Raw genomic sequence first — 16,885 nt, forward strand, 5'->3', positions numbered from 1 at the left:
CAAGTTTCGTCGAAATCCGTCAAGGAGTTTTTCCATAATACTGTTCACAAACAAACAAACAAACAAACAGGGGTGAAAACAGTAACCTCCGTCCATCTTCGATGGCAGAGGTTAAAATATATATATATATATATATATATATATATATATATATATATATATATATATATATATATATATATATATATATATATATATATAGATTTTGGCTCTCTCAATGGTGAAGAATCACTTTGAGAATTAAATAATGATTGTATGCAGATCTGGATTCAGATCTTCAGCAAAATCTAATCAATTCGTCCTTGCCACACAACCAACCTGTCCACCAAGTTTCGTCCAAATCCGTCCGCAACTTTTTGAGATATCATGGTACATATTAGTTTAGCCCCATCTCTCAATGGTGAAGAATCACTGAAAAAAAAATGATAAGATCCGGATCTGGATTTGGATGTTAACCAAAATTGAACCAAGTAAGTCTTCCTCGTTGCACACACATGTCCACCAAGTTTCATCCGAATCCATCCACAATCTATTGAGATATTGTGCTATATATCGTTTTTGGCCCTTTCTCTCAATGGTGAAGAATCACTAGCCGAATCCAGATCTGGATCTTCACCAAAATCTAAATCAGTTCATCCTCGTCACACACCCAACCTGTCCACAACTTTTTGAGATATCCTGCACACAAACAAACAAGACAAACAAACAGACAGAAAGGGGTGAAAACATAACCTCCTTCACCTTCGGTGGCAGAGGTAATAATAATAATGAGGTCGATAATATAAATCCAGTGGGAGAATGCCATGTACCTGTAGAAAAGGCACAGCCCACACCGCCAGGCCAGCTGGGAGACGCAACAGGTGGTACAGCAAAAATACCTCGTGACTGGCATTGCGGATGCAATGCAGGACGCTCACCTAATAGGAAATTTCACGGACAATGCACAATCATTAAAATATTCATCCACATGTGTGAGTGTATCTTTCAAGATCGAAAACAAACCTTAAAAGAGATTCTTTGGAAATATTACCTCAGGAAGACAAACGGCACTTTTACGTACCACTCTCATTACATTAAAAGCTGTGATCATTACATTCAGCACACCTTGATCAGCTGGACTGCTGGAGCATGCATTTGTTTACCATCATTCCAAAAATGAGCCTCGTTTTTCTTTCCATAAACTCAACATTCACAGACTTTGAGAGGGAAGAGCTCTATAGCCACTGTAATTAGCTGCATAAGATGCAAACCTTTTCTCTCCTAAAGTGCTACAAAGAGGAGAGAAACTTGTATGGTCAGTCCTATGTGGTATCTCCTGAAAGGTTGGAGCAGGGTATCGCATCGCAAGGCACATGCTGTGCTGGTGTGCTAATGGAAGGGTGTTCTGGACTCAGTCACCATTTTGGACGTGACCAAAAGATCAGCATGCATTTTCATCAATCAACTGAGCTTTCATGCGAGGCTTCTCATCTTTCAAATTAATTGTGAAATACAACAAACAAAATCGACAAATGAGCACTGACATCATGAAGCATATGTGTGGAATAAAGGAAAACAAATGCATGGACTGGCAGGTAGGGATGTTCATCTATATGATTGTCGACGATATTACAGCAGAAATGACATTTAGAAACTTTCAAATGAAAAGAGAGGCACAATCACATCACCAGGTGACTGAGCCAGGCCCGTATATCATCGGTGAACTGTCGGTCAGAAATGGGTCTTCGGGAAAAGCTGAATAACACGCTGATGCACTTCTTCAGTTGCAACACCTCTGAAGGAAGGCAATCGGCAATGGTTGTGCCTGCACGGACAACAGTTGTAACATTATTTCTCACTTCCAGAGGGGATACACCTGGTTTAACTTCCCCTACAAAAGATAGCTAGCTTGCTGGTGCATTACCCCCCTGCTGGCACTGTATTACACTTTGACTTCACCCTGTTGAGGATATATAACCCAAGGCCAGAAATCTCAGGCGAGCTCAACGAACGTACCACATGACAAGGTAAGTGCTTCTTTGGTCTTACTGTAATCATATTCAACAATGGATGGAAAAAGGTTTTTTTTTAGCATCCAAGGAGTTCAAACATGTAATCTCATCATGACCAAGTCCTTTAATTGCACCTCGAAATTAGGGACCCAAAGCCATTGACGAAACCATAATCGCACACCCATGATATTAAATAGAACAAATAATATGGGATATGATCAGTCCAAAGCAGTTCTTCCAAACAGGTGAATTGAACAGAAACAAACAAGCTGATGAATTGTCATGTAAAAAAGGTGAAAGGGATTCTCAAAGAGAGAGACAGAGACAGAGACAGAGACAGAGACAGAGACAGAGACAGAGACAGAGACAGAGAGACAGAGAGACAGAGAGACAGAGAGACAGAGAGACAGACAGAGAGAGAGAGAGAGAGAGACAGACAGACAGACAGACAGACAGACAGACAGACAGACAGACAGACAGACAGACAGACAGACAGACAGACAGACAGACAGACAGACAGACAGACAGACAGACAGAGAGAGAGAGAGAGAGAGAGAGAGAGAGAGAGAGAGAGAGACAGAGAGAGAGAGAGACAGAGAGGCAGAGAGACAGAGAGACAGAGAGAGAGAGAGAGAGAGAGAGAGAGAGACAGAGAGACAGAGAGACAGAGAGACAGAGAGACAGAGAGACAGAGAGACAGAGAGACAGAGAGACAGAGAGACAGAGAGACAGAGAGACAGAGAGAGAGAGAGCGCTTGCCTTTCGAAGATGTACCAAACATGGAAGAAATTGCTGGGATATTCTCAAGCATGTTGTAGAGATACGATTCAGCCTGCAGACGTGAGAGGGCAGCCGTGTACACGTGCAGGGTCATCGTTTGATGAACTAGCTCCGAGCACTCCTCGAGTGTCTTTCCAAGTTCAGAAAATACACTTTTGTCCATCTCAACACTTTGGTAGTGATGTACGCCACTCACATGAACTCCATTTGCACAATATCCCTTTCATTGAAGGAGTTGGAGGGAAGAGGAGGAGAGGAGGAGAGGAGGAGAGGAGGAGAGGTTGCAATTAAACTTCAAACATTATTTATAGTGTCTTCAGAAAATATTCACACCCCTTGACTTTTTTACATTTTTGCTGTGTTAAAGCTTGAATTTAAAATGGATTACATTAAATTTTTGTCACTGATCTACACAAAAACCTCATAATGACAAAGTGAAAACATGTTTTTAATTTTTTTCCCAAATTAATGAAAAATGAAAAACTGAAATGTCCTGCCTGCTTCAATAAGTATGCAACCTCTTTGCTATGATGCTCCAAATTGAGCTTCGACACACATCCTATTTCCTTTGATCATCCTTAATTCGTCTACAACTTGAATTGAGTCCACCTGTAGCCAAATGAATTGACTGGACATAATTTAGAAACACAACTTTCTAGACAAGGTCCCACAGTTGGCAGTGCATGTCAGAGCAGAAATTCTACCATGAAGTCCAAGGAACTGTCTGTAGAACTCCGAGATAAAATTGTGAGGAGGTATAGATCTGGGGAAGGGTATAAAATGATTTTTAGAGTGTTGAAAGTTTCTCAGAGCACAGTAGGTTCCATCATTGGGAAACAAAAATAATATGGAACTACCCAGACTCTTTCTATAGCTGGCAGTCCATCCAAACTGAGCAAATGGGAAAGGACCTTGGTCAGGGAGGTAACCAAGAACCCAATGGCCACTCTGATAGAACTACAGAGTTCCTTGGCTGGAATGTGAGAACCTGCTGGAAGGACAACAATCTCTGCAGCACTTCACAGGTCTAGGCTTTATGAGAGAGTGGCCAGACAGACGCCCCTCCTGAGAAAAAGGCACATGACAGCACACCTGGAGTTTGCAAAAAGGTATGGGAAAGATTGAGAGCATGAGGCAAAATATCCTGTGGTCTGATGAGACGAAAATTGAAGTCTTTGGCAAAAATGCAAAGCGCTACATCTGGTGGACACCGAGCACAGCTCATCACCATCTATCACCATCCCCACCGTGAAGCATGGTGGTGGCAGCATCATGCTATGGAGATGCTTTTCGGCAGCAGGGACTGGGAGACTTGCAAGGATAGAGGGAACAATGAATAGAGCCAAATACAGGCAAATCCTTGAGAAGAACCTGCTTCAGAGTGCAAAACATCTTAGATTGCGGTGAAAATTTACATTCCAACAAGCCAATGACCCCAGCACGCAACCAAAGCAACACTGGAATGGCTTCAGAACAAGAATTTGAAAATCACTTAGGGGCCCAGACTTGCATTCGATTGAGAATCTGTAGAAAGACTTAAAGATTGCTGTTCACCGACACTCCCCATCCAACTGGACAGAGCTTGAGTAAATCTGCAAGGAAGAATGGGAAAATCCCCAAATCTAGATGTGCAAAGTTGATACAGACATACCCAAGAAGACTTGAAGCTGTAATCACTGCCAAAGGTGCTTCGACAAAGTATTGACTCAGGGGGTTGAATACTTATTGACACAAGACATTTCAGCTATAAATTTTTAATTGATTTGTAAAAATTTCGAAAAACATGTTTTCACTTTGACATAATGGGGTATTTTGTGTAGATTGGTGACAAAAAAAAAATCAATTCAATTCATTTTAAATTCAGGCTGTAACACAACAAAATGGGACAAAAGTCAAGGGGTGTGAATACTAACAGAAGGCACTGTACATATCGGTAGTTTGTGGCACCTTTACTACTTTACATACTTGTACAGTATTGGAACAACCTTGCAATCAATTATCTTGAACAATCACAAACATACTAACCTGCCCAACAACCTGCTCATTGGAAAAAACCCACAACCGGTCCTTAAGAGTACGGTTGTGATTTTCCATGCACTTCAGCTGGTCCTGGGCTTGTGCAAGCTGCCGGCGACAGCGCAGGTAGTTTGCCAGCAATTCCTGCAGCTCATGGCTCTCCTGCCGAGAAAATGGAAGGAGCTGTTCTTCAAGGGCCTCCACTGTTGCTTGCCAAGGGTAAGGCCAAAGCACACGCAAGCGTTCTCGAGTGAAGGCTTGCTCCGCTTCCACCTGAGGAAAACAAAGGTTGCCAAGTCCATTCCTCTCTTTTCACTTACGAGGACTAAAGAAACCGCAAGCCCAGTGGCAAGAACACTTCCAATGAAGATTTTTTCCAAAGCCGTAGCATCACATAATGAGCTCGAATAAGCAAATCCCATCAAATCTTCCAATCAGAAGTCAAATTAGGTCAGGTCAAGTATGGGAGGATGCGACAGAGCAGCGTGTTGCTGCGTCCACTTTCCGGCGGTACTCCAGGGGCCTCCGTCTGGCCATCCCCCAAGAAGATGCCTGGCCCATCCCCATCTCCTTGAGATGCCGATCAACCTGCTGCAACCACAAGGCACGTGGTCGGCACATTGGCCGCCTCCACTCACGAGACTCCCTCGATGAGAGAATCTGGTGAGCAGGATCAGCGTCAGGAAAACGAGCCACATGTCCATACAGCCGCAGCTGATGCTCATGAACTATGCAGGTAACAAATCTCATTTGAGTCTCTCCCAGCAACCTCTCGTTGGACACAAAGTCCGACCAGCGATAGCAAAGGATTCTCCGAAGAGACCTGGTATCAAAGGAATTAAGTCTCCGTCTCAGATCCTTGGTCAGAGTCCAAGTCCCACATCCATAAAGCAAGGCTGGAAGCACCAAGGACCTGAATACTCGGACTTTCGTCCTCCCGCACAGGTACCGGCAGCGCCAACACCCCATTATCTAGTGAATCCATGACTCCCCAGGCCCAACCAAGACATCTATTGACCCCTGACTCACAGCCAGCAGAGATATGAATATCACTGCCAAGGTAAGTGAAACCTTGGCAGTCAAATTAGGATCGCAAAAAAATAAGAAAAAAAAAGAGCAATACTCATTGGTAAAAAGCAATGTACACACACACACACGCACGCACGCACGCACGCACGCACGCACGCACGCACGCACGCACGCACGCACGCACGCACGCACGCACGCACGCACGCACGCACGCACGCACACACACACACACACACACACACACACACACACACACACACACACACACACACACACACACACACACACACACACACACACACACACACACACACACAATTTATGCATACATATTTCGGTGCCGGGGTCGGCCGTCAAACCGACCGCTCTGAACGGAGCCGCAAGTCAAGTCGGCCCGACCGATCACCCGGAATATAGATCACCGCCCGGATAAGTCCGAGCGACGGGTTCTTGTACAAGAACCGAAATAAGCCAATGGGCAGATCACGTGGGGTAGGGTCGATTGCCAATCTTCAATGTACCTAAATACCCCCGTGAACCAACGACCGGGGTATTCCACCCTCGATGGAACTCAAACAGAACAAACCGCCGAGGCGAGCCTGTCCCTTGCGCGATTCCGAGCGGCTTAATCGCCGAGAACCGTCGGTCCAAATGTCCCCCTTTTACGGCAAACCAACGGCTTTCTAACCCCCAACACACGAAATGCTCAGTCAATGAAAGAATCGATGCAACGAGCTGAAAACATTTAACAATTGGGGTATTTATTAATAATAATGGGGAACTAGGGAAGCACGTAAGAGAAGAACCATACCGACTTTACGAAATGCGATGCAAACATTTGCAGCACACAAAGCACTAAACAATTTCCTACTTATTAGAAGGGCCCACGGACACACGTACGCGCGCGCGCACGCACGCACGCACGCACGCGCACAAACGCGCACGCGCACACACACACACACACACACACACACACACACACACACACACACACACACACACACACACACACACACACACACACACACACACACACACACACACACACACACACACACACACGAAATGGTGGTAGAGGCCTTTAATAACGAGCTCCAGCTCGGAGGACAGGTGAGCTGAAACCCAGAGCCTATCTCGAACCTCTCCACCTTGTGTGGTCTTGAAGTTGTTCGGACCCGGGCTCCAGCGAGAGCGAGCTGGATCCAATCGCCGTGAGCCGCGATGCTTCCCGAGCTCCCGCGAATCCTCCCACGCTTCTCAACACGTGCTGGTGAGACAAGGCGCCGATCCTTCCCGTCGATGTGCCGATCCTTCCCGTCGATGCGCCGTTCCCCCAAGGAACCACCTCCAAGAAGTGGCCGATGAATCGCACCAAGCCAGGAACCAAACGGAGAACAAAGAGCTCCACGAACCAAGAAGAAGAAGAAGAAGAAGAAGCCACCATTCACAGCTCGAGCCGAGCAACCGGCTCGACTTTCTTCCAAAACAAAGCAGCTCTCCAAGAAGTCTACCGAGCCAAGCAGAAGCCGAAGGCCCACTGAACCACCAAAGCAAAAAGCCTCCAAAAATCCTCCTCCTGAGCCAGGCCGCAGCCGAAGCTCACTGAGCCAGCTGAAGCAAAAAGCTTCCGAAGGCCTCAACCCTAACCCAAGCCAAACAGGACCCAAAGGTCTGCTGAGTGACTACTCTCTGCCGAAGCAAAAAGCTTACTACTGAAGAACAAAGAAAGGATCTCGTCCTTATCCTTCTCCACCCCCATCCTCCGCGCCCGGCGTGACTCATGCCCTCATGATCCATCGCCCGCTCAACCACGGGTGGGAGTCGTTGACATCATGAATCACGGGACGGCAGGGTTCTTCTTCCTCTTCGCAGACGAGGGGGAGGGACGTCTCCATTGTTTCGTTCCTAACTATAAAATCGATCCGCAGCGCATCTAATGGATTTCTGAACATTTAAACAATGGAAAGTGAGCTTTCTAGGGAACAAGCACTTATCGACATAGCTGACTAAAGGAACCTGTATGTTACGTGCAATCAAATTCCAAATTCGTAACACTACCCCCTCCCCTTTTTACAGACTCGTCCCGAGTCGTCAAATTTTCGTGTGACCAGCATGTGTAAGTTTTCCCCTAGTACGTTCTACCTTCGGATCCCTGAGTGTGACATTTCTTTACAAGTGTCCCAAAAATAAATAACCTAATGCGCTGCGTAGCTAACTAAACAAACTCACAGACTCATTCGGACAACTTAACTAAAATTGCCGGCGCTAAAACAAACATGCAGGTGAGGTTCCACGTATTTACAATTTTCATTTAACTTATCCATTACTTAACCATGGCCCAGGACTTGTGATATCTGAAAGGGGAGAAGGTAAAAGTCATTTCAAAGTTCATTGATGCAGGGGAATGGATGGAGATTGTCGCAAAAACAAATTAACATGATGGATGCACGGTCTGCCTGCAGGGCAGTCCTCGCAAAACTGGATGGTCCTGGCGCACATGATGATGGATGAACACAAGGGCAAATGCAAACAAGGGCTAGCAGGCATGGGGTCATGGCAGAGGCAGGCAAACTAGGCATGGCAAGGCAAGTCCATGCAGAACAGGCAGCTGCAGCACAACAGGCCGGCAGGTGAAGCTGGCCAGCCTCTGGTGTGGTTCCATCAGGTCTGGAGGGAGTGCGGTGGTGCCGGCCGCTCTGAAGGCAGGCTCGGACCTAGCCTACTGTCTCCCCCTCACTATCGCCTTTGCCTGTCTCTGTCCATACCCACTCCCTTAATTTGCCACAAAACTCAACAAAATCTAGCCCCTCTTTATTTTTATTATTTTTATAATTGTCTCCCTCACCCCCTTTATCGTCCTTGTCTGGTTAACCTATCCTGTCAACCTAGCCTACTCCCAACCCCTACGTTCCCTCTCTGGAGGGGAATAGGGAGAGACTAGCGTCCTGTCTCGAGGCCCAACAAAGCCTCAGAATGGCCTCCTCAGAGTTCAGCGATCTACCAAGGTGAGTCCAGCGGCCTACAACGAGCGAAGGGATGGATGGTGTGAAGGGGTACATCTCCTATCTACCCTAACATTCATTAACCTTAAACTACCCCGGGGCTTTCCAAAAACGCCTCACACTTTTAAACTATCGGTTCTAAAAACCATGATTCCCGTCGCCTGTGTTGGGGTCCATTATAAATTTGGGCCTTGCACTCAAATTTTAATTTGTGCCCTCCCACAATTTCCTGGCTGGGCAGCGTGGCTCAACTGGCAGAAACTCCCCCTCTGCCGAACTCTAACCATGGCACCCACAGGCCTGCAGGCTGCCTCCGAGCCTAGCTGCTCCCTACAACGCGGGGGGTTGCCCTCTCTGGCATTGCCCCCCCTCCGAAGCCCACGTGGCGTGTTGATGCCCCGGGTCCCTTTCTGAGGGTCGCCCGTGTCCCCTACACTGCCCCCGTGGCATTTTGGCGCTATGGGTCCCGTTTGACAGGTCGCCCGTGCTCACTACACTATCCCGGCCCCTCTTGGGCCCTTGGCCTACTCTGGACGACTAGTCCGGTGCCTACAACGAGCGAAGGGATGGATGGTGCAAAGGGGTACATCTCCTATCTACCCTAACACTATCCCGGCCCCTCTTGGGCCCTTGGCCTACTCTGGACGACTAGTCCGGTGCCTGGGGTGCCCACTAAACAAAACTCACCTTTCCACAGTCACGCTCCCAGCCGGTCTATGAACTCCTGCACCCCTCCAAACGGGTTTCGTGCCTTCTCTCGACACCAACAAAACGACCTCCTTTTAATAAATTTGAATAACCCACTAGCTAACATTAAACTGACCCCGGGGTCACTTGGGTGGGAATGACTCCTCCCCCCAATCAGTCATCGCACCATGCATACCACATTCGCTCCACTCACACACTTGGGCCCGCTGTCCCATACTCACGCATTGTACACTTTTCACTCTTTTCCACTCACACCAACACTCCACACTGACATTCTTCCTAATGAAATCCCCTGCAAACTCGTGCTCCCTCGTCATCCCTTAAAACTCATGCACGTTCCATTTACTCTACGTAGCTAAGCTACGTCTCCACTACACATTTCCAGTCTGTCCATGTCTCTATAAATTCTCATTTCCTAAATCTAAACTGAAATCCCTCTAACTAATCCATTCCACGGGCTCCATGTGGAACAACCAACCCATGTCCCCATGAAGCCGGTCTAACTATCTCTAACCCATCCCCCTAACTAGTACTTCCTGTGCCCCCTGACAGGGGGGTCTTCCACCCCTTGCCCAGGGAATCCTGTTCACCCGAAGCGAGGCTTGATTTATTTTTTTCAAGGGCACACCAGCGCGGCAACTCGCAACCTGCGCTCTTTCCCCGTGACGTCATGGCAGCTGCTCGCCCTTCGCGCACCTCGTCCCTTATCGGACGGTACCATCAGGCAGGGATTCCCCTCCTGCCGGATTCTAACCATGCAGCCACGACGTCACCCTGCGCATTAAAAACAAGCCTCGCGTTTTGAGGGGTTCCCCACGCGAACACATGTGCGCTACTCGTCGGAGCTTTACAAACACGCTCGCGTGGAGAACCCGTCTGGTCCAAATTCGTTATCCAGCCTACCTTCTATCCGTCTGCGGGGTCGGCTTGAATCCACCGCGGAGTTTCCGGACCGGGTTTCACTCGCGCAAGCGCGCATGTGGCGGCCTCGTGCGAAGCACGGTACGGACCCCACGCACGCTGCTGTGCAAACCCGGCACGGTTACCAAAATAGCTACGGCCGCTACACGGCCTTTGTCCCTCGTCAGGCACCGTTTGTCGCACTCTCACGCACAGATTCTCATGTGCCCTGACGCTCACACACTCCACCATGGCACTCGGACACGCGGTTGTGCCCTCTCGCATACCAACCGCCATTTCTCTTTCATACGGCGACCTCACACACGCGGTTTCTTTCACACACGGCGCTTCTCCCTTAAGCACCTTTTCACTCGCGCATCGTGCTTCTTCCATACACGGGGTTTCACTCACACATGGGGAAACGCTTACACACGCCATACCACTTACACACGGGGTTTCACTCACACAATGCATGCTTTCCAGCACGCATTTCGCCACACTCATAACCACACACACCGGGACGACCACGCTGGGGATTTGCGCTACCTCAAGCGCTCCCGGGGTCTCCATACCCCCCCAAGCTCCGCGTGCACCCATTCACAGCACTCGCCCCCTCTACCTCGCAAGGCTCGACCGGACTCTCCTCGTCACGATCCGCCTCAAGGGGGCACAGTCCCTCCCCTCGTTTCTGAAGGAGGCTATCCTGCTGCTTGCATCGGGTCCCAACACATTCCTCAAGCTCACCTCCATTGTCCTCCACTATCCCTACCTGTGTGTGCTTGTCAATTACCTGTAGTTTCTCCTCGACTTGTTTTATCTCAGTCACCTCGTTTATTATTTCCGTTTCTTCCTGGCTCCATTTTCCTTCGCATTTGAGTCGTTCATTATCTTTCCGGAGCTTTTCCATCTCTGTGGACTCCATCTTTGCTCTCTCCTCGAGTTGATTAATTTCAAATTGATATCGTTTTTGTTTTCTACCCCACCGTCTCTCATGTTCTTCATTCTCCAATCTCATCGTTTCTTTTAATTGGCTGATCTCCTTTTCCCATTTTATTCGTCGTTCTTTCACGATCTCTGCATACTTCAACCTTGCTTTCTTTTTTAGTTGTTCTTGTCTTTCCTTTTGTTTACTTTCCCACTGTCTCTCATGTTCTTCCTTCTCCAATCTCGTTGTTTTTTTCAATACTCTTTCTTGCATCTCATTTTTTAATCTTGCTTCTGCGTCTAACTGTTCGATCTGCAGTGTGGTTCCTTAAAGTTTCATTCTCCATTCTCTTTCTATCCTCTCTTAACATCCTCAGCTCGTTTTGTAATTCCGTCTCTTTGCTTTGGTGTTTCTGTAACTCAGAAGCTTTTTTTCCTAATTCCTTTCTCATCTCCGCACACTCCAACCTTGCTTTGGCTTCTAACTGTTCGATCTGCACAGTGTGGTTCCTTAACGTTTCATTCTCCGGTCTCTTTCTTTCCTCACTCAACATCCTCAGTTCGTTTTGTAATTTTGTCTCTTTGTTTTGATGTTCCCAAATCTCAGAAGTTTTTTTTTTTCCATAATTCCTCTCTCGCCTCCTCACCTCTTTTGCATGCTTCCTTCCTCATTTTGTTCATTTCCCTACCGTATTTCTTTAGGCATTCCAGGCGATCCTCTTTCATTTTTATCATCAGTTTAAGGCTTTTCCTCTCCTGATTGCCTATTCTTACCTCTCGCTTCAGCTGTTCCAACTCCAAATTGTGTTTCCGTTTTTCCTATTCCAGCTTTTTTTCTCATTCTTCCTCCAATTGTGCCCGAAGCCCGCCAATGTTCGCCTGCCTCACCTGCCATGACCACGTGGTTTGAATCGTTGGTTGGGAGTCCCCGCCTTGCATTATGCCGTTCGTTGTGCTATTAATAGCAGCCCGCTCACGCCTCGTGCCGCGCTGAGGAACGGCCGCGCCACCATTTTGCGACTCCGTTTTTGGTTGCCGGTAAAGTTCCTGCACAGGCCGCTCCCACTGACAATCCGTGGTGCAATCATCATAAAACGAACCGTCCCGGGCCATGGATTCTATTAACTCTACATCCACCTCACTCGCCACCTGGCTCAACTCGCCTTGGCTGAACATTTTGCATGCTGGGAATAAAATTTATAACGCTCGTAATTTGGGGACACAGGGAGGGGGGGTTGCTCCGTATACCTCTAATCCGACTCCGTGAATTTTTCTACGGAGGCGGAGGGGTTCGTATCGCCACTCCTGCCAACCACATGTTGCGGTGCCGGGGTCGGCCGTCAAACCGACCGCTCTTAATGGAGCCGCAAGTCGAGTCGGCCAGACTGATCGCCCGGAATATAAATCGCCGCCCGGATAAGTCCGAGCGACGGGTCCTTGTATAAGAACCGAAATACGCCAATGGGCAGATCACGTGGGGTAGGGTCGATTGCCAATCTTCAATGCACCTAAATACCCACGTGATCTAACTACCGGGGTATTCCACCGTAGACGGAACTCGTACGGAACAAACCGCCGAGGCGAGCGTGTCCCGTGCGCGATTCCGAGCGGCTTAATCACCGAGAACCGTCGGTCCAAATGTCCCCCTTTTACAGCAAACCAACGGCTAACTCCCAACACACGAAATGCTCAGTCAATGAAAGAATCGACGCGACGAGCTGAAAACATTTAACAATTGGGGTATTTATTAATAATAATGGGGAACTAGGGAAGCACGTAAGAGCACAACGATCCAGACTTTACGAAATGCGATGCAAACATTTACAGCACACAAAGCACTTAACAATTTCCTACTTATTAGACGGGTCCAGGGACATACGTACGCGCACACACACACACCCAAGAAATGGTGGCAGAGGCCTTTAATAACGAGTTCCAGCTCGGAGGACAGGTGAGCTGAAACCCAGAGCCAATCTCGAACCTCTCCACCTCGTGTGGTCTTCAAGTTGTTCGGACCCGGGCTCCAGCGAGAGCGAGCTGGATCCAATCGCAGTGAGCCGCGATCCTTCCCGAGCTCCCGTGAATCCTCCCGCGCTTCTCAACACGTGCTGGTGAGACGAGGCGCCGATCCTTCCCGTCGATGCGCCGATCCTATCCGTCGATGCGCCGCTTCCCCAAAGGAACCACCTCCAAGAAGAGCCCGATGAGTCGCACCAAGCCGGGAACCAAACGGAGAACAAAGAGCTCCACGAACCAAGAGGAAGAAGCCACCATTCGCAGCACGAGCCGAGCAACCGGCTTGACTTTCTTCCAAAACAAAGCAGCTCTCAAAGAAGTCTACCGAGCCAAGCAGAAGCCGAAGGCCCACTGAACCACCAAAGCAAAAATCCTCCAAAAAGCCTCCTCCCGAGCCAGGCCACAGCCGAAGCTCACTGAGCCAGCCGAAGCAAAAAGCTTCCGAAGGCCTCAACCCGAACCCAAGCCAAACAGGACCCGAAGGTCTGCTGAGCGACTACTCTCTGCCAAAGCAAAAAGCTTACTACTGAAGAACAAAGAGAGGATCTCGTCCTTATCCTTCTCCGCCCCCCCTCCTCCACGCCCGGCATGACTCATGCCCTCGTGCACCAACCCCCGCTTAACCACGGGTGAGAGGGAGTTGTTGACATCATGAATCACGGGACGGCAGGGTTCTTCTTCCTCTTCGCAGAAGAGGGGGAGGAATGTCTCCATTGTTTCATTCCCTAACTATTAAATCGATTTCTGAACATTTAAACAATGGAAGGTGAGCTATCTAGGGAACAAGCACTTATCAATATAGCTGACTAAAGGAACCTGTATGCTGTGTGAAATCGAATTCCAAATTCGTAACAAAATATATATATATATATATATATGTATATATATATATATATATATACATATATATATATATACATATATATACATATATATATATATATATATATATATATATATATATATACATATATATACATATACATATATATACATATATATATATATACATATATATATATATACATATATATATACATATATATATATACACACACACACACACACACACACACACACACACACACACACACACACACACACACACACACACACACACACACACACACACACACACACACACACACACACACACACACACACACACACACACACACACTATATACAGTGGGGAGAACAAGTATTTGATACACTGCCGATTTTGCAGGTTTTCCCACTTACAAAGCACGTAGAGGTCTGTAATTTTTATCATAGGTACACTTCAACTGTGAAAGATGGAATCTAAAACAAAAATCCTGAAAATCACATTGTATGATTTTTTAATAATTAATTTGCATTTTATTGCATGAAATAAGCATTTGATACATCAGAAAAACAGAACTTAATATTTGGTACAGAAACCTTTGTTTGCAATTACAGAGATCAGACATTTCCTGTAGTTCTTAACCAGGTTTGCACAGACTGCAGCAGGGATTTTGGCCCACTCCTCCATACAGATCTTCTCCAGGTCCTTCAGGTTTCGGGGCTGTCGCAGGGCAACACAGACTTTCAGCTCCCTCCAAAGATTTTCTATTGGGTTCGGGTCTGGAGACTGGCTAGGCCACTCCAGGACCTTGAGATGCTTCTTACGGAGCCACTCCTTAGTTGCCCTGGCTGTGTGTTTCGGGTCGTTGTCATGCTGGAAGACCCAGCCACGCCCGATCTTCAATGCTCTTGTTGAGGGAAGGAGGTTGTTGGCCAAGATATCGCGATACATGGCCCCATCCATCCTCCCCTCAATACGGTGCAGTCGTCCTGTCCCCTTTGCAGAAAAGCATCCCCAAATAATGATGTTTCCACCTCCATGCTTCATGGTTGGGATGGTGTGCTTGGGGTTGTACTCATCCCTTCTTCTTCCTCCAAACACGGCGAGTGGAGTTTAAACCAAAAAGCTCTATTTTGGTCTCATCAGACCACATGACCTTCTCCCATTCCTCCTCTGGATCATCCAGATGGTCATTGGCAAACTTCAGATGGGCCTGGACATGCGCTGGCTTGAGCAGAGGGACCTTGCGTGCGCTGCAGGATTTTAATCCATGATGGCGTAGTGTGTTACTTATGGTTTTCTTTGATACTGTGGTCCCAGCTCTCTTCAGGTCATTGGCCAGGTCCTGCGTGTAGTTCTGGGCTGATCCCTCACCTTTCTCATGATCATTGAGGCTCCACGAGGTGGGATCTTGCATGGAGCCCCAGACCGAGGGAGATTGACTGTTATCTTGAACTTCTTCCATTTTCTAATAATTGCGCCAACAGTTGTTGCCTTCTCACCAAGCTGCTTGCCTATTGTCCTGTAGCCCATCCCAGCATTGTGCAAGTCTACAATTTTGTCCCTGATGTCCTTAGACAGCTCTCTGGTCTTGCCCATTGTGGAGAGGTTGGAGTCTGATTGATTGAGTGTGGACAGCTGTCTTTTATGCAGATAACGAGTTCAAACAGGTGCAGTTAATACAGGTAGTGAGTGGAGAATGGGAGGGCTTCTTAAAGACAAAACTAACAGGTCTGTGAGAGCCGGAATTCTTACTGGTTGGTAGGTGATCAAATACTTATTTCATGCAATAAAATGCAAATTAATTATTTTAAAATCAAACAATGTGATTTTCTGGATTTTTGTTTTAGATTCCATCTTTCACAGTTGAAGTGTACCTATGATAAAAATTACAGACCTCTACGTGCTTTGTAAGTGGGAAAACCTGCAAAATCGGCAGTGTATCAAATACTTGTTCTCCCCACTGTATACATATTTCTGCATATATATTGTTACGGTTGTGGAAATTCACAGAGCACTATATCGGTCCTGAGATCAGTTATGTCGATCAGTCTGTGTTCAGATAGATTTACCCATCGATGTTTAATGGGAAATTATTCGTGTGCAGGGCTGTGATCTTTGAGGTAGCCGTTTTTCTTTTGCTATCGTTATTTTGGACCAACCGCATTTCAACCACCACAACCGCCTTCAGAACAACCACCTTAACCACAACTGCCCAACCACACCACCCTCACGACCACCACAAGACACCAGCCACACCACCATTACGACAACCACTTTAACGACGACTACCCAACCACACCACCACCATAAAACGCCAGCCACGGGGCCATTACGACAACCACTGTAACCACCACTGCGTTTCCACCTCGGCACACGGTTGCGAGAAGCCTGGCATTCGTCGGGGGAGAACGGACGACGGCCTCACCCCCCTTCCCCCACCAACGACAAACCCTGCGAGTGAAACTAGACGCAATGAGGACTATGAAAAAGGGAAAGAAAGGCCCCGATCCAAGAGAAAAAACGCCCTTCTTCTGGAAGGTTCCCGCGCATGCTGGAAGAAGGGGCGGGAAGCGAGGGCGGGGCGCCTGGGCTATAAAGCGGGCGCGTGGAAACGTCGAGTGAGAGTTGTGGAAGTCTGGGAGCGGAGTCGAGCTACAGTCTGGGAGTGCAGTGGAGTCTGTCAGCCTCTC

At 47.7% G+C, this 16,885-nt stretch overlaps 1 protein-coding gene across 1 annotated transcript in view; it reads right to left on the reverse strand.

The window, feature by feature from the left end:
• Positions 1-16,885, reverse strand: part of EPG5 (ectopic P-granules 5 autophagy tethering factor) — a 140,577-nt gene that overhangs the window by 112,538 nt on the left and 11,154 nt on the right. Inside the window, exons 3-6 of the mRNA XM_085846932.1 lie at positions 4,797-5,060; positions 2,751-2,991; positions 1,668-1,804; positions 810-917 (exon numbers count right to left, since the gene is read on the reverse strand). Of these exons, the coding sequence (XP_085703058.1) occupies positions 810-917; positions 1,668-1,804; positions 2,751-2,991; positions 4,797-5,060 (750 nt within the window). The remainder of the gene's footprint in view (positions 1-809; positions 918-1,667; positions 1,805-2,750; positions 2,992-4,796; positions 5,061-16,885) is intronic.

The sequence above is a fragment of the Eptatretus burgeri genome, chromosome 11 (assembly GCF_056783735.1).
Source record: "Eptatretus burgeri isolate ZD-2024b chromosome 11, Ebu_testis_v1, whole genome shotgun sequence".
In the NCBI taxonomy this organism is placed as follows: Eukaryota; Metazoa; Chordata; class Myxini; order Myxiniformes; family Myxinidae; genus Eptatretus; species Eptatretus burgeri.